The 27,016-nt window shown below is 33.7% G+C and overlaps 2 protein-coding genes across 3 annotated transcripts; one reads left to right on the forward strand and one right to left on the reverse strand.

The window, feature by feature from the left end:
* Positions 1–17: 17 nt before the first annotated feature.
* On the forward strand, positions 18–3,723 carry LOC111275269 (ras-related protein RABA5a). Of its 2 annotated transcripts, none has more exons than XM_022860487.2 (5): positions 18–253; positions 1,743–1,820; positions 2,093–2,226; positions 2,453–2,818; positions 3,129–3,723. In XM_022860487.2, the coding sequence occupies exons 4-5, from the start codon at positions 2,479–2,481 to the stop codon at positions 3,458–3,460; spliced, it is 672 nt and encodes a 223-aa protein (XP_022716222.1). In that variant the 5' UTR covers positions 18–253; positions 1,743–1,820; positions 2,093–2,226; positions 2,453–2,478; the 3' UTR covers positions 3,461–3,723. The 2 variants fall into 2 exon arrangements, with proteins under 2 accessions (XP_022716222.1, XP_022716223.1); XM_022860488.2 differs by having other exon boundaries at positions 48–253; positions 1,735–1,820.
* Positions 3,724–4,281: 558 nt separating this feature from the next.
* Positions 4,282–8,196, reverse strand: LOC111275268 (ACT domain-containing protein ACR11-like). The gene is made up of 10 exons (XM_022860484.2): positions 7,724–8,196; positions 7,089–7,155; positions 6,855–6,983; positions 6,634–6,728; positions 5,870–5,954; positions 5,731–5,790; positions 5,407–5,462; positions 5,057–5,162; positions 4,830–4,898; positions 4,282–4,555 (listed from the first exon to the last, which is right to left on the reverse strand). Exons 1-10 carry the CDS (start codon positions 7,870–7,872, stop codon positions 4,493–4,495), a joined length of 879 nt encoding a protein of 292 aa, XP_022716219.1. The 5' UTR covers positions 7,873–8,196; the 3' UTR covers positions 4,282–4,492.
* Positions 8,197–27,016: the final 18,820 nt, after the last annotated feature.

The raw sequence follows: 27,016 nt of genomic DNA on the forward strand, positions 1-27,016 counted from the left end.
CTGGTAGGAAGAGTAAATGCGAATCTGGGATTGTCTCTGCGCTCCGTCGTCTACTTGGAAAAGCCTAAGCCTCATTATTTCTCACACAAAGAACAACCGTTTAATCCTTTGATTTTTGTTCTCTAAGGCATTAACATTAGCAAATCATTGCATTCTTTTTGTATCAGATCCATTCTTAACCCTTTAATTTGATTGTAATTCTGAGAGAGAACGAAGGGTGCAGGGACCCTCTGAATTCTTCTTCTTATAGCTGGTGAGTGCAATGAAACACGATTTCTTTCTTTGAATTTTTAGACCCTTAATTTTGTTTATTTGATGTGTTTATGAATTTGATTTACGAATTGGGTTTCTATTTTACTTGTTTCTGGATAATTCGTCAATGCCGATTTCTCAATCACATTTTTGTTTTTTGTTTTATATAATATATATAAACAATTTATTTTGTATGATATTGCTAATATTTATTTCGTTAATAACTTAGATGCTAGTGATTCTATACGTGATTAATTATATTATCATTTCGCCCAATAATGCTTGAAGTAGTGTTTTTAACTGACATTTACAAGTTCGATAATATGGAAATCGAATTTTATATCTGTATATCTTGATTAGAATGGTTTTGGGCTTTGGGTTTTTTTTTTAATGTCCATAGTTAAAAAGCGGTTCAATATGTGAACTTGGTTGAGTCACTTGTTCTGGTGGTATTTGTGTCAACTTCGAATTATATAAAATTTGATGGTAGTTCGCTTGTTGATTTAAGTTTCTAATGGCATCTCTTTGATGGGAAACTGAACCTTGCATGTCATAATTTGATCTCTCTTTTTCACGATGCAGATACTGTACTTTGTGGTGAAGAGCATATCTTAATTTCTTACTCTTTGATTGTTGGAATTGATTTACCTGGATTTATAGTTTATCTCGTGGTCAGGGTTTACTAGTTTTTCCAATTTCAGTGAAGTATGTGGGGTAAAATTTTTGAATCTGTAATTTTAACTCTTTAAAAGACTCACCTATAAAGAAATAAATAGAAAGAGAAAAAGAAAGAAACCCTTTTAAAGACTGAGTTTTCAGCATCTTTCATAATTAAGACAAAGAAAAAGACAAAAAAACCTTATTAACAGCACGCCACAGTTAAAACTGAAAGTACGAGGCTTTGTTTATATGTGAAGTTCTATATTTTTTCTGCATGGTGGTCCAGAGGTAATGTTCAAAAGCAATCCTATTGAACGATTATCTGTTATCTTGTAAAGTCTAGTGCATAGTTCATGCATATTGCGATACTATCAAGCATCTTATATTTGTAGTTGGAGATGATCTGTTACATCATTGATTTCTTGAAGGTCTTCTTAGCTATAGAAATTTTGTTCAAAGAATTTTATCAGTTCTTAACCTTCCAATTCTGGCCTCTATCTTTTTCTTTTTTTTTTTTTTTATTTAATGTTGCTTATATCTGCAATTTTTAAAGTTCATACAAAAGTCAATATGATGTTTTACTGGTTAAGAGGCAAAATGGAACATAGGAATCTTAAGTGCATTATTATTTGGAATAAATTCGTTGGCTTGTTGTGTGAGATGTGTTTTTAGTTCCAATCCATTATTTGCATATTTTATTCGGTCTTGTTTGAGACTGCTAATTTGGCATTTATGAGGTTTTCTGTATCTTCTAAAGTAACTTGTCATGAAAATGTATTTTGCACTAATGATCTGACTTTTATCATATGTTCTTGTTTTGAGCTTCAAAGATCTAAGTGGTAGATGGAACTTAAGTGAGATATTCATGATCCAGGCAAGGTGGCAGGAAGTTCTAAGGAGGGATCAAGGTACTGTTCCTTGCCTTCTAAGGATTATATTAATATATTATCACATGTTGCACTTAATCAGTTAACTATTTTACACTTTAAATTCAGATAAAAAATTTACTTATCATGAATATTTTAGCTGTACACTGTTATTTTACTCTAAACCATGGCAATTTTTATTTTTATTTATGCTGATTGATTATACTTGAGGATCCTTCTCTTCTTACTAGTTGTTGGACCCAGTTGCAGCATATGCTAGTGGTTTATCTCTCTATTTTGTGTTGTCACTGCAGGGAACTTAACATATTCATTTGGAAGGGGTCATAAAGCACTCAGGGTAGATTCGCCTACGTTGCAGGATGCAGAGAATGGAGTAGAAGTTGTTCCTTTTTTATTCAATTGACCCAATATTTGCTTCACAAGATAGGTATTTTCTCAGATTCTGCATATAAGCAATTGTGAAGTGGCACCTTTGTACTTTTTATGCCTTCCCTGCCTTTCAAGTTTCCTTTTCCAGCTGCCTTTGTTCTTTTCTTCTCTAAACCTGTTTCTGTTCTTGAATAGGATAAGGTTGGTGTTTCTTAGGTGATAATTCTAGTCTTAGAAAAGAAACTGAATGCTGATTTTTATTCATTGTTGATATGGTTTTATAGAGTGACTATCCTTGGAAGGTTGGAAAATGGCTTATGTTTCAGAAGAAGAGAAAACTGAGGATTACCTTTTCAAGATTGTACTGATTGGTGATTCAGCTGTTGGGAAATCAAATTTACTTGCAAGATTTGCTAGGGATGAGTTCTACCCTAATTCAAAGTCCACCATAGGAGTAGAGTTTCAAACCCAGAAGATGGATATAAATGGGAAGGAGATTAAGGCACAGATTTGGGATACTGCTGGTCAGGAGCGCTTCAGGGCTGTTACATCTGCATATTACCGAGGTGCAGTTGGAGCTCTCCTTGTGTATGATATCAGCAGACGACAGACTTTTGATAGCATTGGCAGATGGCTAAATGAACTTCACAGTAAGAATGAAGATGATCTTGTCTTTTCTTTATTACACTGATGAAACGATGATGAACTTGTCTTTTCTTTATTACACTGATGATTCATGTGGAAACTTTCTCGATGAGAATCTCTTTTGTATGATTTATCCAACTTCACGAGTCCAAGATAGGTTAATTTTATCTTGTTTCCAAAGTGACTGTTAGCCATATTATGGCAAATTTTAGTAACTAGATTGGTGCTTCCTTTCCAAGCCTTTCTTGCAAATATTATGGATTTTTTGACCCTTGATGGCTAAAGATTGACTTTGTGCTTTGTCATTTTGAACAGCTCACTCTGACATGAATGTAGTCACCATTTTAGTAGGCAACAAGTCAGATCTCAGGGATGCCAGGGAAGTATCCACTGCTGAAGGAAAGGCCTTGGCAGAGGCACAGGGTTTGTTTTTCATGGAGACTTCTGCCCTTGATTCCTCGAATGTAGCAGCTGCTTTTCAGACAGTCGTTAAAGAGATCTACAACATATTGAGCCGGAAAGTTATGATATCTCATGAGCTCAAGAAGCAGGATGCTTCATTGAATGGGAAGACTGTGGTTTTACAAGGGGATGACAACCAAGAATCTGATATGGAGGCAAAAAAGGGTGGGTGTTGTTCATCCTGACGCTTCAGAAAATATAATCGTCTGCTCTAGTCCGTTATCTGGTTCTCCAGCTTGAAATTTCCACTGAAGTTCCTGATATTTCTTCTTCTCCATGTGCTCATTTCTTGATGCCGTTAAAATGATTATTTGAATAACATTTGTTTTACTTGTTCATGGCTATCTTATGGTGGCTGAAGAAGAGACTCTATGGATTAGCTAATGTAAATGAACTCAATGTGGGGATTGAAAGGGAAAAAGAAAATCAAATGATATTTTTTTTCGCATTTCAAACATATTTTCTTTATTTTGTCTAGTCGTGGTTATACTCAAATGTTGAGAAGTTGAAGACTTTGATTTCCCGTTTTTCGCCTCCCCATCTGTCTTCCTAATAATACTCCAATTACCTGGAAGCTATATGTTTTTCTGCTGTGACGTAATCCGATGCGACTGTGATTTACATATTCAAAGGTAAACCCTGTCCTATTTCCTACGACAATCACTCATTCGCGGATTATGCTCTTGGTAAGGCCTATTTTTTAAAGCATGGAAGTTCTAAAACAAAATAGTATGATAAAAGTACCGCAAGGAAGGATACAAACAAAGTATGGGATTGCTAGGAAAAATAGGGACGAACATCAGTCAACCATGTCTCGGTTGTTATTAGCGGTGCAGCAATGGTGCTGTTTTTTTACTGCTGTCAAATCTTCTGCATCTACAACGGTGGGATTAATTTTTTTAATTTAAGTTGACAGTTCCAAAGACAACTGTGCCTGAATCAAGGGTACAACTAGGGGAGCTTTCAATTTGTACAAGCATGCGGGGCACAGTGGGTACTAAATATCCACCATTATAAAGTTGCCTTTTTATTTTGTATGATTTATGAAGTCATGACCACATAAATAAATTAGTTGTACAACATCATTACAGTTTATAGAATTCCTGCAAGAGATAATTGCGAAGAACATTCTAAAATTCACCCCCTTGGTCAATTGGGGATAGTTCTAAAATCCATTGATGTATATGCTCTAAACTTGGCTAGGCTTACATTGTGGCTCAAAAACTCGCCTCCTCAGTAGTTGGACGCCTCAAGAAATACCGTAAACTATTAGCAAGAACCTGCCAGATTTCATATAGCAAAACTTCATGATCACAAAGTTGGCAACAGCTTATCATGTCTTTAAAAAAGATGCCCAAAGAAAGCAATTAGGATAAATGCACCACCTAAATGATTAATACTATACAAACTCTACTTTGATGTTCTTCAGAAAACCGACATTTCTGTCTAGCATGTGGAATTTGGGTTAGCATGTGGACTATGACTCATTGAAGTTTTAGGTCAGACTGGAACTCGTTTCACAGGGGCTAAATTTTTTTTTCTATTGCTCTTTACCTGCTGCAGAGGCTTGATAATCGCTTTACCCTTGTAGCTGACATGAAACTTTGCCTTTGCCAACAATCCCTAGGTTGCAAAGGTAAAAAGTAGAGAGAAAATTAATACCATTGGGCTATTGGCAATTCTTCAAAAAAAAAAAAAACGAAAAAGAAATGTGAATATAATCACCATGTCCTAGATGACAAAAAACTAAAAAACAAAAAACAAAAGGAATAAACGATTACCTCAGTGTCAAACTCCCCAGACTCAACAGCAATGCTGATGTCGGTAATAATTTTTACAAGATCCACCAACAACCCTGGGCGATCAGCTGTCTCCACATATAGCAAGCTGAACCAAATTTATTTATAAAATAAATTATATGGAAAATTAAAACAACTAAAAGCCAAAACATATCATCCCTTTCATTTACATTCAACAAACCAAAATCATCACGCATGGGAGGCAACTAGCAAAATTTTCAACACCGGGCCAAGACTTTAGTCTTAAACTATCAAAATTACATGGGGGCAGGAATTGTATTGTATAACACTATAAGCCCCGGCATTTAGAGAGAGACCACAGCATCCATTACCTACGGTCTGGACCATCATCATCAACTCGTATGTGGGTTGCAATATCCACATCAACCTTGAGAATTCCAGCAAAGCAAAATTTGAGTCAAGACTGATGTAAGATATCATGCTCAGCTCAATAATTGATAAACAATTTGTAACATTTATGACTAGTTGCAACAGTCTCAGTAGCAAGCATGAAAAGTATCCAACTGAAATTGCAACAAATGTCAATATACAGTGTTCTTGTCACTGCAGAAAGCTTGTTTCAACAAACATTCAACATGGGAAAATGCCTGAACTCACCTGGTGAGAAGAAAAGATAAACTTTGCAAGAGGAATACCTTTTCTTTTGGTGGCTCAACACCGAAGGTTGCACCCATTGCTAACTTGGAACTTGATTCCTGGACCCCAAATTAACATGTCAATAGGCTTTTACAAAGAGATTCCTCATCAAGAATAGGGAAGAGAAGAGGCGATTACTGGATGATACTCAAGCAAGTTGTTTATAATCGTCAATCGTATTGCCTCAAGCAGTTCCGGGTCTTCAACTTTCCTTCCAGTATTACTACAGGAAAGCACCACCACTATGTAAGTAAAATTGCATTTAAAATAGCTGTTACAACTTACAACAACTGATACATAACATTCAATTTTCATCTGAGTGTGTTTTATTAACTGCATTGAATTTCCAAAGTTTTTTTGACGGGCCAAAAGAAAAAAATCCAAACTTGGACTTACCCCATCTGAGTGTATGTACTTCATGAATCAGATAAAGAGATTATAATTGGTTTGCCACAATAACAAGATTTTAGTTCAAGGGAAACGAAGTTCTATACTTCTGCCCAATAATTCTAGCAAAATGGTGATCTAAACTTTTGAAGATTCAAAACCTATTAAAAGGCATAATTACACCTGCTTGCTCTCCTTGAAAGATGTAATCTGTTATGCTTATCATACCATTGTCACATTTGAGTTATTTACAGTATGTACAATTACAGCTTTAATCACTTCTGATGTTTCTAGAGGTATATCAGGTATTTTCAATGTCACTTAAAAATAATCCTAGCCAACAATTATAACTAATTATCATTTTTGTAAAAAAAAAAAAAAAATTACTTGACAACGGACTTATGCTGGATTAGACGAGTATTAACCACAAACAAGAAAAAAAATTACACTCATTAACTGCACAGATAGCTAAATGTTACAGAAAATATCAACTGCTAGAAAGGCATACAACTTACGCCTTAGTGATGGCAAACTTATTATGCTTCCCAGATGAATCCAGGTAGACATTTGCCTTTGTAACATTCAACCCAAGATTTTTAAGTGCATTCATCTGCAACTTGTTCACGAATAGTTATATGATACAAAAAAAGTCTTATCATACAAAGGTGACAATTCAAAATTTCATATAGAAAGCAAAATATAGATGTTCTAAAGCAGTAAGTAAATGGATTTATACGGTATCCAGAAGAGCTCCAAGGCGATTGCCAAAGGTTATTTCCACTACAGTGGCGTCTGGATCAGAGTCTTGGTCAATTATAACTTTGGGGGTTGGAACCGTATCAGTGTCGTGGAAACTTCCATCATTCTTCAAACATATAACCATAAGAAATGGTACTTTAGCCAGTTAAACATAATTAAAAATTAATTTTCATTAAAAAAATCAACCAAATATATTATTGCTCTTCCACACCTCCACAGCTGTGCCTGATGGTGTTGCTCGTTGAATGAATCTCGTCATTGAAGATGACATTCTGACACTGTTATGATTAAGAGTGAAGACGTAGTTTAGTAAGAGATTAGGCATCAAGATACTATAAAACCATTAAACAATGTTAGCAAGTGCAAATCCAGTTGAAGAGTAACAGTAGTAAATTGAAGAAACCTTTAGATAGAGTGATTTTTACAATAAAATTGCAGCCAAAGCTAGACAAACTGCAGTGTGCTTTAATCAGTTGGCACAGATGAAATAGACAAGCCAATTTAAACTAGTCTCAGCTAATTAAAGAGTCTGGCGTGCCTTAAATTGCCATATCTGATTCAACTCCTAACAAAATCACTCATTTGTTCAACTTGGAGACAGACACCGTTAAGATGCACAAAATCTAGAATAAGGAGCTAATCATATATGTTTGTAAATTTATTTATTCAATTCAGTTGAAATTAACTACATGATTGAATGAGATTATCCAATGGATTTACAATTGCATTAAATTTTTTGCTTCAAGCAGCATAAAAGATCATCCTAAAGAGTTTCCAAATCAACAATTTCAGCACCCAATAAAGAAAAAACAAAATTTAACAGTGAATTAGATTACAGAAAGGTACCTTCTTTTCTCAAAAATGTTAGGTGGTTTGTTGACAAAGGCAGCAGGCCAAGAATGGTTTTTGAGTTCAAAGACAGGAATGTTGTTAGTTTTGCTGCTAAAGTATACTACACAATTAGCAGCAGAAGCCATAGCCACAGCCACAGCCATTAGAATAAAAGAATAGAGCTAGCTATCTAGCTGCTATAGTTATGGAAAATAAGGGAAAAGGAAGAGAAGAGAGTAGGGGATGAACAAAAGAAGCAGCAAAACCAAAGAAGAATGTTCAAGTGAGAAGGTTCAAGAAATGAAAGTGGGCTCCCGTTTTATCCGCCATGAGATTGAGATAGGGAAAGAGAACTCTCATTTATTTTGCTCCTCTCTTTGAATCAGTTACAACCCAATCCTTATTCCTTCCTGCATATTATCTCCAACGTTTCTCTTGTCCGTAAGATTTATTGGGTTTTGAGTAATATTTTCATTTATCTAAAAAAATAATTAAGATGTATTTGGCTTCCATATTGTATATACCATTAAAGCGGATATTCGCATAAATGATGGATATCCAAACAAGAGTTTTTGTTTCGCCGATATTCTCCATATATTTTTATACTACCTACAGCTCTAGTGCGTGGTATTTTTTGAGAGTGAAAATTTACTATTATATATATATATATATATTTTTTTTCTTTTTCATTCAATCTGCCATTTCTTTTCATCCAAATCATTTAAATATAAGCACCCCGACAAATTATGAAAATGATAAAAAATAATGTATCACACCTTAACTGCTACCTTGTAAACCAACCTCCATTGACTTTAGAAATATCATAAATTTGAAGAATCTTATCCCACGCTTGTTTACTAATAGCACGAGAAGAATGCCCTAAATAAATGTTGCGGAAGCGACAAGAAAATTTTAAAGCCTGGTATGTCCCAACTAGTTGACACCTAAGCACGTAACTAAGTTTAAGGATATTCTGTTTACACCTTTTAAAATTCTCTTCACACTTCAATATTTTTCTGTCAAAAATACTCATATATAAAATATCTTATATATCTTTTAGTAAATTACAATTTTAACGTTATACACCTATTTACATTTCCTTTCTTTTCTTCTTCTTTATTCCTTCTTCCCGAGATAAAAAAAAAAAAAAACTTTAAATCTTAGAAACAAACCATAAAATTTTGTAACATTTATTAAATTCTGTAAAAATAGATAGCCAAATGAGAAACAAAATTGAAATAAATCCATTTTTGGCAATGCAACACTGTTATCGGAAGTACACATTTGAAAATCATTTTGCATTACCAAATATCTATTTTCATAAACATTAAAATTGCTAAGTAATGGCATTATTATTTTTGCTTCCTAATGGTATTATTATAATTTTTTAACATCTTGTAATATGTAGATCAATTTAGGAATTGTATTGATATAATGGAATCAATCACTAGAAAATTTAGATGTCAAATATGATTGCATGAATTCATTTACTATGAAAGAGTTAAAATTATGTTTTTGAGGTAATTTGTTATGGAATGCATAAAATGTTAGTTTATATAGACGTAATAAGCTAAATATGTTGTGCAAGTATTTAGTAATAAAAAAGCTTTGATTTCATGGGTTAGGTAAGTTAAAAAAGATAATAGTTTTATGATTGTGATTAAAAACTCTGAATTGGGAGTCCCGGGAAAACCTAGAATAAGATTGGCATGCGAATGAAGTGGAAAGTTTAGGTAGTAAAAGAATAAGGGCAATGTAAAAGGAATGTATAAAAAAGTATGGTTGCCCATTTTAGTTATATGTGATTAACTTGGCAATAGATTATTAGTGGGGTATGAAAGTAGTTTGTAAATTTCACAATCATCTACTAACAAAACAATTAGAGGGATATTCATTTATAGGTCGATTATCTGAAAAAGAAAAAAGAATAGTTGCTGATACGTCAAACAGTATAATTAGACCCAAAAACATACTGTTGACAATAAAATAACATAATGAGAAGAATGTCAGCACTATGAAGACAATGTATAAGGAATGTTAAAGATATAGATATGTTAAAAAAACTGGTAGATCACAAATGCAACAACTCTAAAAGAAGTTGATTGATTGTAAATATCTAGAATGACATGAGACTAATGAGTCGAATGATTGTGTGAAAGACTTATTCTGCATTCATCATACTGGTGTAGATTTATTGCAGGCCTTTCTAAATATCCTGATCATGGATTCCACCTATAAAAAGAAATAGATATTGTCTGTCATTTCTTGAAATTGTTGGTGTGACTTCCACTGAGATGACCTTTTCGTTACATTTGTGTGCATAGAGGCTGAGTGTTTTGAGAACTATAGTTGGGCACTGGATAAATAAATAAAATTTAATGCCTATTATTATATTTTCTATTGCATTGTTGCTTATTAAGATTTGGCATTGATGAATGCAAAAGAGATTGTGTTTCTCAGCATGGTAAATCTTCTGTGCAAATTGCATATATCAAGAAATGTACTTGCAAATTGTAAGAAGTTTTTAAGTAAAAGGATAAATGTGAGGCATTCGTGTTAGGTTATAGTGTGCTTGGGTTTTTTTTTTTTTACTGATGCTGAGTACAAAAGGCATTTAAGTTCATAGAAAATTGATTACGAAACTTATTTGGGTGCAATCAAGTATGTAAAAGAGTAGTGGTTAACAAAATATAATGACATATTTATTGTTCTTTAGACAAATAGAATAATGCACTTTAGTAATATCATAACAAATATGTATGATTTATGTTGCATTTTAAAGATTATTTATGGTTTAAGGTTTCATAACAAAATATTAATATACCTTTATTAATTTATTTAAGGTTGAGAATGCACATGTAAAATTAAAAAAACACCTTGGATCATCTCAACAGGATTTTAAATCATCATGGAAGATAATTAACTCATTTATTGAGCTTAAACTGACAAAGATCAAGGTTTCATTTAAGAAAAATCTTACAGTTGTCAAGTATAATTACAAGACGTCATTATTTAAAGAGTTACAAAATTTGGTATCAAGAGCACACTCAATATGATATTGATAAAGGCTAAGTAAGCTAATCATGTTAAGATTGACAAAAATGCTTTTAGTTGCGTGGTTAGAAGCATGCATAGATTGCCTTGTACTCATGAAATTGCATAACATATAACGATGATAAATTCAATTTCTTTATTTAAAATGCATCTTCGTTGAAAAATGTTGGATTTAATGAAGAGTCAAGTTAATGATATCTCTAAAGAGTTGACCATTGTATGAGAGGTTGATTGAAGCATAAAATGCATCAACAAATGAATGAATGGGATAAATTAGTCATGAAAAAAAAAAGTTACGAGAACTTGATGATCTATCAACAACTGTCTTGATTCCACCATTAGAGATGGCTAAGACAAATGGTCAGAGAGGTATAAAAGCAGATACCTTTACACGGCGAACCCATCACATTATAAGATTATGTTATTTGCTTAAAATAGTACATCACCACTAATTACTACAAATTCAGTGCAAACGATGACATAAATTGCTAAACTTCATATTCAGCATCCCTATAGTTTACGAAAAATGCAATATTTGAATAGTTTACCAGTTGAGTTACATCCATATATACAAAAGACCATTGATGTTAGGGTAGACAGATATTGTGGTTTTTGTTCTATGCTATGTTGCTTAAAGTGAGATTAGATGGTTAAGTACAAGTGCAACAAGATTTAATTGAAAAGCTTAATCGATTTTGAGGCAAATATGTGACTTGTATGAATCTATAGAGTGTGTTAAGAAATTGTTAAAAACTTTATTGTGTTTTGACACTTTTATCTTATACGATAAATGGATGACCTTACTTGGTATAAGTCATTTGATTGCCTCATGATATAATATCGTGCTAATCAACATCAATTTTAAATAGTACGTAACATATCTTCTTGTTAAATCTATACCACCTACACTATTGGAGTATAAAGTCATTATAATTGGATTTGTTAATAATTGTCATTTTATGTAGGTATTGCTAATTAATGTTGATATTTATTGTTTATATTATTGAAAATGATATTATATTTATTATAATTATGCTCGAAGGTAAAAGATTTCATATATATCTCGCATAAAGGATTTAAAGTTATTGTTTAGTATAAATTTTGATATGGTCACTCAAGAAATAATACACATTAATTGATTATTTATAACACTTATTTAGCATATTAATGTATATGTTAACAGTTTTTATTAATATTGTACATATATTGAACATGTTATCTAATGGATGTGTTATATTGAATAGGTAATCTAAAGGATGTTTTATAAATACAACATAATATAATGGCTATTTTATAATCATACTTTACTAAATAAAAATAATAAAACTACAAAATCACTACCCTACTCTATAGTATAAATCCCCTACTCCCTTTTCTTTAGCTTTTTGAACAAAAAATAGACACATCATGGACGAGCGGGCTCTATTATTGTTGATGCAGTCAATGTGGAACTCTCTAGCAAGGTTGGTATTATTATCGACATAATAGGGGAAAGTTTGTGGGCAAAGCAGATGTAGTCTTCACTATTGAGAGTGGGGACAAAAAGGCACGAATGGCCTGGGTAGTGTAGGTATCGAAGGTGTCAATGATGGGATTAGGGATGAAATGGGCATGAGTGACTTGGACAGTACATGTATCAATCTGATGGTTTAGATTAAATGGGCAAAGGTGATTTGAATGCCTAAAATGATGGTATAAGAGTTGATGTCTAATGCAATACTGTCGATCTTGACTAATTATTATTGCTTAGTACAGTTGATGACTTAGACAATATAACATGTGCTTTGATAATTACGTCTCTCCAAACATTGACACTACTATAATTCATCGGATAAAACATGCTTAAGAACAGACAAAGCGATTGAGCTCCACTATAAAATATTAATAAGGTAATCACTATTGATAACATATAATTAAAATTAACCAAGCAATCAATAACCATAAATCATATAGTTTATGACTTATAGTATCACTAATAGGTGCACTATCGATCTCCTGAGATTGAAATTCGGACTTACATTCTAGATTTTGAATTTGACAATATGAAATTGATGCAAACCAAGCATCATAATCTAATAAACACGTACTCAATCTCTAACATCTTTAGCCTAAACATTAAGTCAGCACAACATACATATCCCATCTCTCCTAATACTAGTTTAAAAAGCTATATACAACATCGTATGTGTTGGATGATGAATCTCGCTCAGCTCAAGACAAGCCAAAGGGGTCAGAGGAATGATCTGTACAAATTCAAACTATCGTCGAACTCTATCCGAGTGATATAGCTTTATGATGGCATTGTACTTGATACATACTGTAAAAAATACAACATCATGCAATAGATGTTCTTTTCATCAATCGACATACAGTTCTTAGCACATATTAGATGCCATCAGCACATCCAATCACTTATGTAAGGCTTATAATGTATCAGCACATCCAATACGAGCTTTCCATCATTGAGCACATAATTGATCATCTATGTATGTCAATATACCTACTGGACTCAATGATAGAAAGTGCTTGTAAATCTACTCATATATGAAATACATGAGTAATAATAAATAAATCAAATAACTATAATATATTTTGATTAATCATAAATACATACCTATATAAGTGTTGTATAACTAGTGATCTGACCCATATTTTCCTTACTCGTAAAGCCAAGCTGCTTATATAAATATGTTAAGCAAGTTATCTCTTAAGCATATCTACTAGCGGCATTAAAGTTGCTCAATAAGGTTAAATACATTACCAACACTTTTGTTGCACTCTTGTCAATGAATAACATACACCCTAACAGATGAAGTAAAAAAGCCCAGGATGCATACTTTATCACCTCGTCATCTGATGTATCTATTACATTTTTAAAAGTATCCTATAACCACTACAGTTGAACAACGGGTCTGTGAACCTTATTAGTCTATATTGTAGCCTCAATCATAAAAACTCCAAGTAATATGATCATTTATCATCATATAATTAACTAAAGTCATGGTTCCGGTGATTGATATGTGTAAAATCACAAACATTTTATTCAATGTGATAGTCATCCCTCCAAATGGTAGATGAAAGGTGTTAGTCTCAAGCTGCTACCTTTTAACAAAAAATGACACTATTGTATTATTTATTAAAAGATAGGTCTAGTCAATAACTGAATCCAACCTTGACTCGACTACATTGACTTGGATAATTGTGAACACATCATTTAATGTGATCGATATATGTAAAATCTCAAACACATCATTGTCGTAACGGTTTTGTATCCGTCCGACGAATTTGGAAACGAAATTAAAAAAACGGAGTCGCCACCAATCTTTTTTAGCTAGGTGCGATTGGCCACCTATTAAAACATATCCTTTTAATAAAGTTTTAAAATTAATTAAAATTTATTAAAAAGATAATTTTACGATCTGCGAAACAATCTAGGTTCGGGAGTCGATTACGTGTGGAGAAGGATTAGCACCCCTACAACGCCCATTAAAAAACGGTACCAATTAACAACGTGTTATCCTTTGGTTTTGATAAAAATAGTCCAATTTTCGGTGTTCGAAAAAAAATAATTTCCTTGATTTTTTATTTATTAGAAAAAAAAATTTATCATCGAGAAAAATAAATTAAAACTTTTTTATTGAAATAATTCTTAAAATGTTTCAGTACGTTGGTAACATTAGAAGAACTTTTTCTCACCTAGTGATTTCTTAGGCATTGCTTCTTGGAATACCTTAGAATCTCATCTTCGGAGGCTCAAATTTACTTTTCGTAAAAAATGTCATGCATGCAATGCAAAATGTTACCATATTGATGCACACATTTTACTCACCTTTGTTAGAAATTTTATTAATATTTTGTTAATAATAATTTTGAAGAAAAAGAAATTTAATTATATTGAAGATTTTCTATAAATATTTCAATACGCTGGTAATATTTTACAAAAAATCTTCTTACCTAGAGATTTCTTAAAGCATCTCTACTCGGAATACTTTTAGAATCCCATCATTTGATTAAATTTCTTTTCTTCTCATTTTTATTACTTATTTTTTTAATATGTTAATCAATTTTTATTTATTATTAAAAAAAAGAAAATCTTTACTATATTGAAAATTTTTTATAAATACTCTAATACACTGGTAGTATTTTAAAAAAATCTTCTCACCTAGAGATTTCGTAGGCATCACTACTCGGAATACCTTTGAATCTCATTGTCGGATAAAAATTTTCTTTTCCTACATTTTTTATTACTTTAGTATTATTATTAAGTTTATTTTTATATTATTGTTTTTAAAGTTTATTTTAAAAATTAACATAATTACAAAAAATTCAACCATATATTTCATCACGTAATCTAACAAATATAAATATTTTAATATGCATAAATATTAATAAAATAATATATAAAAAAAATTTTTTTTTACCTGAACCGGACTGGTCAACGGTCCGGTCAACGTGCGGTTGGGGTCGACGGTTCGATCTGGCGGTTTGGCTCGGCCTGGGCGATTCAGTATCGGTTCGGTTTCAATCCAGTCAGATCGATCAGAGATTGATTGAGAAGTGGGTCATCGGGTCAGGTGCGCGGACCCCGGGTCGGGTATGGGTTGACGCGCAGATCCTGGGCTTAAAACGACGTCGTTTTGGGCGTTTAATTGAAACGACGTCATTTTGGCTATTAACAGCTTATATAAAAGTCAAAAAAAATTTTTTTCACTCATTTCTTCTGTTTTCCAAATAAAAACCCCTTTCTTTTCTCTCTTTTTTTTTCGACCAAACACAGAAGGTCGATCGATCGGTCCTCCGTCGTCGCCGTCGCTTGTCGCCGGTCACAGGCCGCCGTCGTCGGTGGTCGAAAAAATTTTTAAAACACCAAAATGTTCCTTTCGGCCTCCTAAGTTCAGATCCGAGGTCTTTTTCACCAAAAAGAGTCCCAAAATCTCCAGATCTGCTGGTGAAGTTTTGATGAGACTATTTTTTTTTATATTCTGACCCTTTTTTTTAAACTAACCCTTTTTTTTTTCTTTTTCGTGCAAGAAGCTCTAGGCGCTGGGTTCCTCCCTACGGGGAGGACTGTGTATATTTTTTTGTGTTTTTTTCAATTTTTTTACAGCGTCTCTCCTTTTTCTCTTTCGTTTCCTTTTTCTCTTTTTTTCGCTTCGCTAGGAGCTCTATTTATAAAGCTTCAGCCATGTGTGTTTGAGGGGAAGGGCATGGGGCTCGGTACGGGTGTAAACACAAGCCCCATGCGTCTTTTATTAATCTTGGCCATATCTGGCAGTTTTGTCAACGGAAAGATTAATTAGAGGGGTAGAGGGTAGGGTCTGGTGGCACAGGTGGTGGCAGTGGTGCCGGGGATGGCACCACTGCCGTCCTTGATTTTTTTGTTCTGTTTTATTTTTTTTGTATTTTTTTATATTTCATATTTTTTTATATTTTGTATCTTTTTATTGTATTTCGTATTTATACTTATACCATGTATTTATTACTTTTGGATAAATTGATGTCTACAGCTGTCTCTCTTTACATATTGCTGGTAATCAGTAATAGGGCAAAGACAAAGACAATAATTTTGTTCGGAATCCAAATGATTTTTTTTTCAAAAATGCTCCTCTCCCTTGAGGCTCGATAACTTTTAAAAATTTAAAATCTAAAAAAGCTCCTCTCAGCAGAGGCTTAATAACTTTAAGATCTTATCTTGAAAAAGCGCTCCTCTAAGTAAAGGCTCAACAACTTTAAAATCTCATTTGAAAAAGGGCTCATCTTAGCAAAGGCTCAATAACTTTAAAATCTCATTTGAAAAAGCTCATCTCAGTAGAGGCTCAATAACTTTAAAATCTCATTTGAAAAAGCTCATCTCAGCAGAGGCTCAACAACTTTAAAATCTCATTTGGAAAAGGGCTCCTCTCAACAGAGGCTCAACAACTTTAAAATTTCATTTTGAAAAAGGCTCATCTCAGCAGAGGCTCAATAACTTTAAAATCTGATTTGAAAAAGCTCCTCTTAGCAGAGGCTCAACAACTTTAAAATTTCATTTGAAAAAGGGCTCCTCTCAGCAGAGGCTTAACAACTTTGAAATCTCATTTGAAAAAAGCTCCTCTCAGCAGAGGCTCAACAACTTTAAAAATCTCATTTAGAAAAGGCTCCTCTCAGTAGAGGCTCAACAACTTTAAAATCTCATTTGAAAAAAGCTCCTCTCAGCAGATGCTTAACAACTTTAAAATCTCATTTGGAAAAAGGCTCCTCTCAGCAGAGGCTCAACAACTTTAAAATCTCATTTTGAAAAAGGCTCCTCTCAATAGAGGCTCAACAACTTTAAAATTTCATCTTGAAAAAGGCTCATCTCAGCAGAGGCTCAATAACTTTAAAATCTGATTTAAAAAAGCTCATTTCAGCAGAGGCTCAACAACTTTAAAATCTCATTTGAAAAAGCTCCTTTCAGCGGAGGCTCAACAACTTTAAAAATCTCATCTTGGAAAAAGCTCCTCTCAGCAGAAGCTCAACAACTTTAAAATTTTCATCTTGAAAAAGGCTCATCTCAGCAGAGGTTTAACAACTTTAAAATCTCATTTGAAAAAGCTTCTCTCAGTAAAAGCTCAACAACTTTAAAAATCTCATCTTAGAAAAGGCTTTTCTCAGCAGAGGCTCAACAACTTTAAAATCTCATCTTCTTTTAAAACTAAGTTCTTTTCTTTTAACAAGTAAATTCTTCTCTTTTGAAATCTTTTATTTGATCAGGAAATGGAAAGTCTCTGTCCTTATTAAAACTGTTTATGGATGCATGTACTGAGTGCTTTAAATGTAATGCATGTAATACAATCAAAATTATTCATTGTAGTAAAAAGGTTTTCAAAATCTCTCACTTTTGGCTTCTTTTGTCAGAATTTTTGTACGACCAATCTGTTCTTAACATCTGACCATAATATTTTCCTTCTTCAGAAGTCTGTAACATCAATGTCCTATCATACTTTTCTCATCTTTTTTCATTTACCTTTGTCAACTTTTAAAAAGTAATGCTAAGATCTTTCATGTTTGTTTTTCTTTTCATCATTTTAAGTCTAAGACCAATAAAATGCAATCACACATTTCTTCTATTCATATGGTGGACAAAAATGAGAATAAAAGAATGGATAGGTGTTATTTTCAAAAGAAAAAAATCATATTTTACTAGACTGGTAACAAGTACATGGTAAAGTATTTGAGTTGAAACAAAAGTGCCCAAATGATGATCATAAGATAATCATGAATAGAATATTTTCAGATTCTTTTTTTAAAACTAAATTAGATAACTTCATTGATCTTTCAGAGTTCATCAAACTACACTTGCCCCTGTATTGTGGAATGATGCTTCTTCTTCGCATCCAAGCCGTCTTTTTCAGGTTTTCAACTTCGGATGAGTCATCATTTTTTTATTTTTTTACTTTTTTTTAAAGCAAAATATTTTTTCACAGCATCTGAATTTATCGGAGCAGGTAAATCACTTCCGTCCATTTCTGCCAAAATTAATACCCCACCAAAAAAGGCCTTTTTCACCATATACAGGCCTTCCCAATTTGGTGTTCTTTTTTTTCGATTATCATGTTGATTTGGAAGGATCTTTTTCAGCACTAAATCTCCTTTTCTAAAGCAACGGGGATGAATTTTCTTGTCATGTGCTCTCATCATCTTTTTTTGATATAATTGACCATGACAAAATGCTGTAAGTCTTTTATCCTCAATGAGGTTTAACTGCTCATAGCGATTTTGAACCCATTCTACTTCCTCTAATTCTACCTCCATCAAGACTCTCAGCGAGAAAATTTTCACTTCGATCGGTAGCACAGCTTCCATTTTATATACCAAAAAAAATAGAGTGGCCCCGATAGATGTTCGGACTGATGTTTTATAAGCATACAAAGTCAAGGGTAACTTCTCATGCCAATCTTTATAAGTATCAGTCATTTTTTCCAGGATTCTTTTGATATTCTTATTTACAGCTTTTACTACCCCATTCATCTTTGGATGATATGGTGTCGAATTACGGTGACGAACCTTGAACTGAGTACAAACTTCATTCATCATCTTACTGTTTAAATTTTTGGTATTATCAGAAATAATTATCTCTGGAAGCCCATATCTGTATATTATCTCTTTTTTTATAAATTTGCATACCACAGATCGGGTCACACTAGTGTATGATACGACTTTTACCCATTTTGTGAAGTAATCAATCATCATAAAGATGAATCTATGTCCATTTAAAGTTTTTAGAGTGATGGGACCAATGACATCCATACCTCACATAGAGAATGACCATGGAGGAGCCAAAACATGCAACGTTATTAGAGAAGTGTAGATCTTGTCAGCATAGATCTAACATTTATGGCATTTTTTGGTATAATCAATACAGTCACTCTTCATTGTCAACCAATAGTATCCAGCCCTCATAATTTGTCTGGCCATCATATGACCATTTACATGTGCCCCACAAACTCCATCATGCATTTCTTCAATAATCTTCTTCGCTTCAGTTGCATTTACACACCTTAAGAGTACTTGATCTCGACCCCTTTTATAGAGGATGTCTCCATCAAGAAAAAAACTCATAGCCAACCTTCTGATAGTTCTCTTATCATTTTCTGTTACATGTTCTGGGTATTACTGGCTTTTAATGTATTGCATGATATCATGATACCATGGTTTTCCATCAACTTTTTTTTCAACACCTGAACAATGTGCTGGTTTATCTTTCACATCCAGCTTGATGGGTTGAATTTCAGTATTTACATCTATTTTAATCATCACAGCTAGAGTAACCAGTGCATCAGCAATTTGGTTTTCCTCTTTAGGCAAATGCTCGAATTGAACTTTTTCGAATTGTTTAACCAACTGAGAAATGTACTTATGGTACTGTATCAACTTAGAATCTCTGGTTTTTCATTCTCCTCGTAACTGATAGATGACTAGAGCTAAATCTCTAAACACATCTAATACTTTGATTTTCTTTTCAATTGCTGGTTGTAGACCCATAACACAAGCCTCATATTCAGTCACATTATTTGTGCAATTAAAATTTAACCTGGCTGTAATGGGATAATAGTGCCCATCAGAAGATATTAAAATTGTCCCAATACCATGACCCAAAGTATTAGTAGCTCCATCAAAATACATCCTCAAAGACTCTTCAACAGGTTCATTTTCTTCAATGGCCATCACATCTTCATCAGGGAACTCCAAGTTCATTGGTTCATAATTTTTGATAGCACGATCAGTAAGAAACTCGGCTACGACACTTCCTTTTATAGCTTTTTTAGTCACATAAATGATATCATATTCTGAAAGCATAACTTGCCACTGTGCTATTCTTCCTGTCAATGAGGGCTTTTCAAAGATATACTTAATAGGATTCAGCTTTGCTATGAGCCAAGTAGTGTGATAAAGCATATATTGTCTAAGCCTTCGAGTTGTTCAGGCTAATACACAACATATCTTCTCCAATGGTGAATACTTGGACTCATAATCAGTGAATTTTTTGCTCAAGTAGTATATTACTCGTTCTTTCCTGTCAGTTTCATCTTTTTATCCCAGCACACATCTCATGGAATTTTCATGCACTGTTAAGTACAAGATCAAAGGTTTTTTTAGGATTGGAGGCACCAACACAGATGGATTTGACAAGTATTCTTTGATCTTATCAAAAGCTTTTTGGCATTCATCATTCCATTCTCCTGGATCATATTTTCTGAGAAGCTTGAAAACAAGATCACACTTATAGGTGAGTTGAGAGATGAAATGAGCAATATAGTTCAGTCTCCCTAGGAAACCTCGTATTTTTTTTGGGGTACGAGGAGGAGATAAGTTTTGGATGGCTTGTATCTTATCCGGGTCTACTTTGATTCCTCTTTCACTGATCACAAAGCCCAATAGTTTTCCTGACTTGACACCAAATGTACATTTAGCAAGATTTAACTTCAGCTGAAATCTTCTCAACCTGTTAAACAGCTTTTTGAGATTTACTATATGATTTTCTCTTTCATGAGATTTTACAATCATATCATCCACATATACCTCTATTTCTTTATGTATCATATCATGAAAGAGAGTCATCATTACTCTTTGATAAATGGCACCAGCATTTTTTAACCTAAAAAACATGACTTTGTAATAGAATATTCCCCACATGATCACAAATGTAGTTTTCTCCATATCATATCGAGCCATCTTAATCTGATTATAGCTTGAGAAACTATCCATAAAGGAGAATGTGAAATGCCTAGCAATATTATCCACTAGAGTATTGATGTGAGGTAAAGAAAAGTTATCCTTGGGGCTTGCTCTATTCAAATCTCGATCATCGACACACATTCTCACTTTTCCATCCTTCTTAGGAACTGGCACTATGTTAGCTACCCATTCAAGATATTTTGTCACTTCTAAAAATCTAGTATCAAATTGTTTCTTCACTTTCTTTTTAATTTTTAACAGCATCTCTGGTTTCATGTGCCTTAGTTTTTGCTGCATCGACTTACATCATGGTTTTAAAGGTAACTTATGCTCTACAATATTAATGCTGAGTCCTGGCATATCCTGATAAGTCCACGTGAACACATCTACATATTCTCGGAGTAGTTCTTTTAGTTTCTGTCTTTCAGCTGGTAAAAGAGATGTACCAATTTTAACCTCTTTTTTATTCTCACCATCTCTCAAATTTACTGATTCAGTAATTTTTTGGTGGGGTTTAATTGGCTTATCTTCATGTTCCATTAATTTTAACAAATCAAGAGGTAGTGTATAGTTATCTGAATCTTCCTTATTATCAAGTTTATCAACATGAATTAAGTTTTCAAAATCAAATCTGAGATTATTATCATGATTATCTTCATGTTCATTGTTTGAGACCCTGCAAAGGGTAAGATGAAGAGAATATTGGCACACAAAAATGGAATGGCAAGAAAATGTAAGAAAAAAAAGAATGAAAGGTAAAATGAAGATAAAAATAATAAAAGAAATGTGGATGCATCTTCTAAGTCTTTTATTAGAACGACAAACATAAACACACCATAAAAGATCTCTTAATACTCGTAGAAAGTAATTAGGGATTTAAAGTTCAGCGTACATTACTTTTTTAAAGTTTTAAAAATAACAGGTAGCTTTGTAACTTTCCAATTATCCAGCTCAAAATATGAAAGACAAGGGTACACAAACAGCTCTTCACTTTGACCCTTTTTTTCTCCATCATCCACCATTTGAATGGCCAGCTCTGAAAATTTTTTCACAAATCTTGCATTTGAGGCTCTCGGTAAATCTGGATAAATGTATCCTCTTGAGTGAAAAGAATCATAGAGGTATGGAATGACTATGGGCTCTGACTCTGGTTCATATCTCTTGAGATTAGCTATCCTCTTATCTCTTTTCTCATTTGCCATTCTTGTTCTGTCCCCTCTCATTGGCTTATATCCCAAGCCAAATCTGTCTTTCTTTTCATATATGGCTGATGGCTTCGTGATTCCTTGTAGGTTCTTCTCAAGTCTGACTTCAAGTCACCATCCCATCTTGGTAAGCTGTTTGACTACCATTTTAGTCGTCGTAGACAAGTGTGGTGAATACAATTTAGATCCTCAAGCTATATATGTTACATTGGCAATCTTGAAAGATCTATAAGAGCATTCTAGAGCTTCATCTATCGATTCCATATAAGAAGTATTTATCTGTTAAGCTACCAATAAATTTTTTTCTCCTGCCACACATTTTAGCTTTCCTTCAACAATGAATTTAACTTTCTGATGTAATGAGGATGGGACAGCACCTGTCATATGGATCCACGATCTACCCAATAAACAACTGTATGAAGGAGAGATGTTCATAACTTTAAATTTCACATTAAAAGTGCATGGGCCAATCTGTAATGGCACTTCTATATCTATTAGCACATTTCTTCTGGTTTTATCAAAAGCTCTCACTATTATATGACTATGTTTTATATAAGATCCATCAACAGAGAGTTTTGCCAAAGTAGTCTTAGGCATAACATTGATGGATAAGCCATTATCAATCAAAACCTTAGCCATTATATGACTTTTACATTTCACAGTAATGTGAAGAGCCTTAGTACTTTCTCTACCTCCAGAAAGAATCTCTTCATCATTGAAGGAGATATAGTTTGAAATCGTCAGATTACCAACAAGGTGTTCCACATATTCAACAGAAGCATTGTGAGACATATATGCTTGATTTAGCACCTTTAGCAAAGCATTACGGTGTGACTCTGAACTGAGCAATAATGACAATAGCAAAATTCTAGCTGGCATCTTGTTAAGCTATTCTATCACGTTATACTCGTTATGTTTTATTAACTTCAAAAATTTACCTGCTTCACTCTCAGATACTAGTTTCTGACATTTTTTTTCTGAAGTTGTGTCAAGATCACTCTGACTTTCATTTTCTTCTCTTACCTTGGCTTTCTCCTTTTTAACTTTTTTTAAAGCCTCTAAGGTATAGCACCTATCACTTCGAGTTATGCCTCCTACACCCATTATGTTGGCAGTATCTGGGTCGACTACGACATCATAATCATACTTCTAAGGTACTGCTTTATCATTTTGATATGAAAAAGGGCCAAGAACTTTAATTGTCACCACAAGTCGAGAGATAGGCTTTTCTAGCTTTGATGTTGGCTTTTCATCATAATAGATAGTTATCGGTCTACGTATAAAATTATTCTTGGAATCAATAGTAGACACTTCAGTTTTCACCAACTCTTTTCTTTCTTGGTAAAACTCTATTCGACCCTCATCCATCAATTTTTGCACCTTTTGATGAAATTGTGACAATATTCGATAGAATGCCCAAGAACACCTCCGTGATAATTACAGCTTTCAGTTGAGCTAATTGCTTTAGAGCAATTTTGAGGTTCTATTGGTTTCAACATGTCAGCTTTGACCAATACTTCAAACACCTTAGCCATCGGAGTCTTAACTTCATTTATTTTCTCCCTCACGTGGCTTTTTTACCTATCAATTAAGGTATTATTGATGATCTGGTATGATTTGGTAGAGGATTCCTATTGACATTTGGAGTCTCTTGTTGGCTGGTATTAAAATTTAATACTCCTTCATTGATTAACCCTTACATTTTATGCTTCAAAGCAGTACAATTTTCAGTAGAATGACCTGGATTCCCATAATGATAATCATAATGTGCATTGAAGTCATACCATTTGGAAAACAGAGGTTTCAAAGGTTCAACGATAACAGGAGCAAGCAGATGTTTATCAACAAGTCGAGGATACAAATCTATGTATGTCATAGGAATGGGATGAAAAGTGATTTTTTCTTGGGTATTTTTCGGGGCTCTCAAACCACTATTAGGATTAGGTCTCCATCTTGGTCTAATAAGTGCAACATGACGATTGTAGATGGATGTCTGAAAGGATGGCTGAAAACGGGGTGGATAAGCTGGTTGTTGTAGTGGTTGGTATGGTTGATATGAATGAGGGATGGATGTAACATGGTTTACAGAAGGGTAATGGATTTGGTAGACTGGTACAGAGTAGGGTGTGAAACCTCTGAACTGTTGCCCTACATAGTTTACTGTTTGGGCTTTATTCTCTTTCTTTTTGAGAGCTCCACCTTTTCTTGCTCCACTTGTCTCTCCTGCATTGAGCTTACCATTTTTTATGACATTTTCAATGATCTCACCTGATATCACCATATCTGTAAAGTTTTTGGTTGCATTGCCTATCAATCTCTCATAATACGGTGCTTTTGAGGTGTTCATAAATAAAACAGTTGTTTCTTTCTCAATGAGAGGTGGTTGAACTTGTGCAGCCACGTCTCTCCATCTTTGTGCATACTCTTTGAAGTTTTCAATTGCTTTCTTTTCTATACTTTGAAGAGATAGACGATTTGGAACCATATCCGTGACATATCGATATTATGTAAGGAATGCCTTTGTAAGCTCTTGTCAAGAACGAATACGAGTCCTATCTAATTGAACATACCATCTAGCTACAGAACCTGTAAGACTATCTTAAAATATATGCATTAACAACTTTTCATCTCGAGCATATGCTGCCATCTTTCGATAATATATGGTGATGTAAGTCATTGGACATTTTATGCCATCATAATTTTCAAATTCAAGGACATTAAATTTAGGCGAATTACTACATCTGAAACTAAACAAAGGTCAACCGCATCTGTGGAGCCATAAAAATTCATTCTCTCTATAGCCCTAAGCCCTTCCAATAACTTTATCTTCTTTCAGGCACTGGTATCTTCTACTTTTTTAGGTGTCTGCATCCCTAGCTTTTCTCTTTCCTTGGGATCATCCAAATCAAAAACTAAGATTGGCTCAGGTGATTTTTCCATCATAATGAGATTAACAAAATTTTGAAATTATCTTGGAGCAAGTGTGGATGTCATTCTTGGATAAGGATTAGGATATCCATCAGAAGTAGAAATTGGTACTCTAGTTTCTTGTGAAAGTTGATTCAATCGTGGCTTAAATCTTGGAGGATAGACAGGATCTACCATATCTGGTGATTGCTTTTGAAAGCTAAGATTTTCTTCCACTGTTTTTCTCTTGTCAAGTTTTTTGAGCATATCCATTATTGTACTGAGATCCCCTCTTAGTTCTTCTTGAGCTCTCTCAATTCGTTCAAATCGGCTAGCCTGTTCTTGTTTCATGATTCTTGTCTATGTTCTGGTATTGTATGAATGACGAGTAGATTGGGTCAAAATTTTTGACGGGTGAGCTATTCTTGAACCTTTATTACCAAAAAGTTTTTATTTTGAAGAAGAAAGAAAAAAAATTAGAATTTTATTTTTTACTTATTTTATGAAAAATGATGTATATGATGCATGAATGCAAGTGAGAGATATTTGTTCTTGGACGAATTTCAACATTAAAAATTTTTATTGATCCCATGCAACTTTTATTACATAGGATTTACCATCCTAGAGTTATATCCATAGAAGCATTTGACTTGCTCATAATGGTCTTTCACCTCATCTAGAAAGTTTACTAGGCGCTGTCTATATTCTCTTATGGGATTGACTTCTCTTTTTAATGCTTCTACCTTTTCAACCATCTCCCATGCTTTTTTCACTACCTTGTAAACTTGATTAGTCAAGTGCTCTATGTACTATTGCATCCCTAAGCTTTCTGTCTTCCATCTTATGTAGGCATCCCTTTTTGAATCATAAGTGAAGATCCAATCTTTTTCCTTTCTATGCCACTCATCTATCATTACTAAAATATGGCTCTTGTGGTCTTGTAGTTGTATCTCTAACCCTTGGATCACCTGGTGAAGTGATTTTTTTTCATTCAGTATTTCGAAGTGTTTTTTTCTCTCTTTTTGAGCATGACTTTCAACCTTTCCTTTTCGTTTTGGCATTCCACTAATCTTGTTGAGGTTGTAGAGTATAATCCCTTCCAATTCTAACATTTTTGAAAAATTTTGATGGTCTCCTCTTGCTTTTCTTGAGCTTTGCCCTTTCATTGGTTTATTCCCTATCGGAGCTCATCCATTTCATGTTGTCGACTAAGGTAAGACTTAGTAACTTTTCCAGTTTTGAATTGAACTTGTAACCTTTTATTTTCTTGATGTAGATATTTCAAATCACTATTAGCCGTATCCCGCTCTTTTATGACTTTTTCTAATCTGCTCCCTTGTATCTCTGCTTCATATTTCAATTACCTTACTTTCTCGCGAAGTCTTAAATTTTTTATTCTTATTTTTTTTTTCAGCTTCTAATTCTTTCTTGACAAGCTTAACTTTTGATAATTGCACTTCTTCAGAAAGATTAACCAATTGATATGAACTATCATCAGAAGGGAGTACTATGTCTTTAGGCCGTCTTGTTTTCCAAATCTGGTAATCAGAAGTGACTTTATCCATGAGAGGCCTTAACCTCATTCTTTGTGTTCTCTTCCATGCTTGGATCAACTGCTCCGAGGTTCTTGATGGATTCAAATCCCCATAAATGAATTCTACTTGGACCAGGCCATGAATAGTAGGAACAAACTGTTTTGCACCAAATTACCTAAGTACCATCAATGGAGCATAACTTACAACGCCCCATAGCCCTAATAACGGAATTCATGGCTCATTTCTTCCACGATACAACAAAGGCACATGAGGCTTCCAAGGCGCCATCCATTTGATTTCATCCTTAGTAAGCCTTCGCAAGAAAAGGACCCATTCTTCCTTAGTTTTTAATGTCGACCATTGGCTTTTACAAAACTCTTCGAGTGGTGCCTTATTTCGAAGATATGGTT

This window comes from Durio zibethinus, chromosome 26 (genome assembly GCF_047325235.1).
Source record: "Durio zibethinus cultivar Kanyao isolate XHJ-2024 chromosome 26, ASM4732523v1, whole genome shotgun sequence".
NCBI classification, from domain to species: Eukaryota; Viridiplantae; Streptophyta; class Magnoliopsida; order Malvales; family Malvaceae; genus Durio; species Durio zibethinus.

What these genes read in the sequence shown, in the direction of transcription:
- LOC111275269 (XM_022860487.2), top strand. Translation starts at nt 2,479, where the DNA reads ATGGCTTATGTTTCAGAAGAAGAGAAAACTGAGGATTACCTTTTCAAG. An exon ending in ATGGCTAAATGAACTTCACA is followed by an intron (nt 2,819 to 3,128) that starts GTAAGAATGAAG and finishes CATTTTGAACAG; the next exon opens with CTCACTCTGACATGAATGTA.
- LOC111275268 (XM_022860484.2), bottom strand. Translation starts at nt 7,872, where the DNA reads ATGGCTGTGGCTGTGGCTATGGCTTCTGCTGCTAATTGTGTAGTATAC. An exon ending in ACTTGCTTGAGTATCATCCA is followed by an intron (nt 5,791 to 5,869) that starts GTAATCGCCTCT and finishes TTTGGGGTCCAG; the next exon opens with GAATCAAGTTCCAAGTTAGC. An exon ending in GATGATGGTCCAGACCGTAG is followed by an intron (nt 5,163 to 5,406) that starts GTAATGGATGCT and finishes AATTTGGTTCAG; the next exon opens with CTTGCTATATGTGGAGACAG.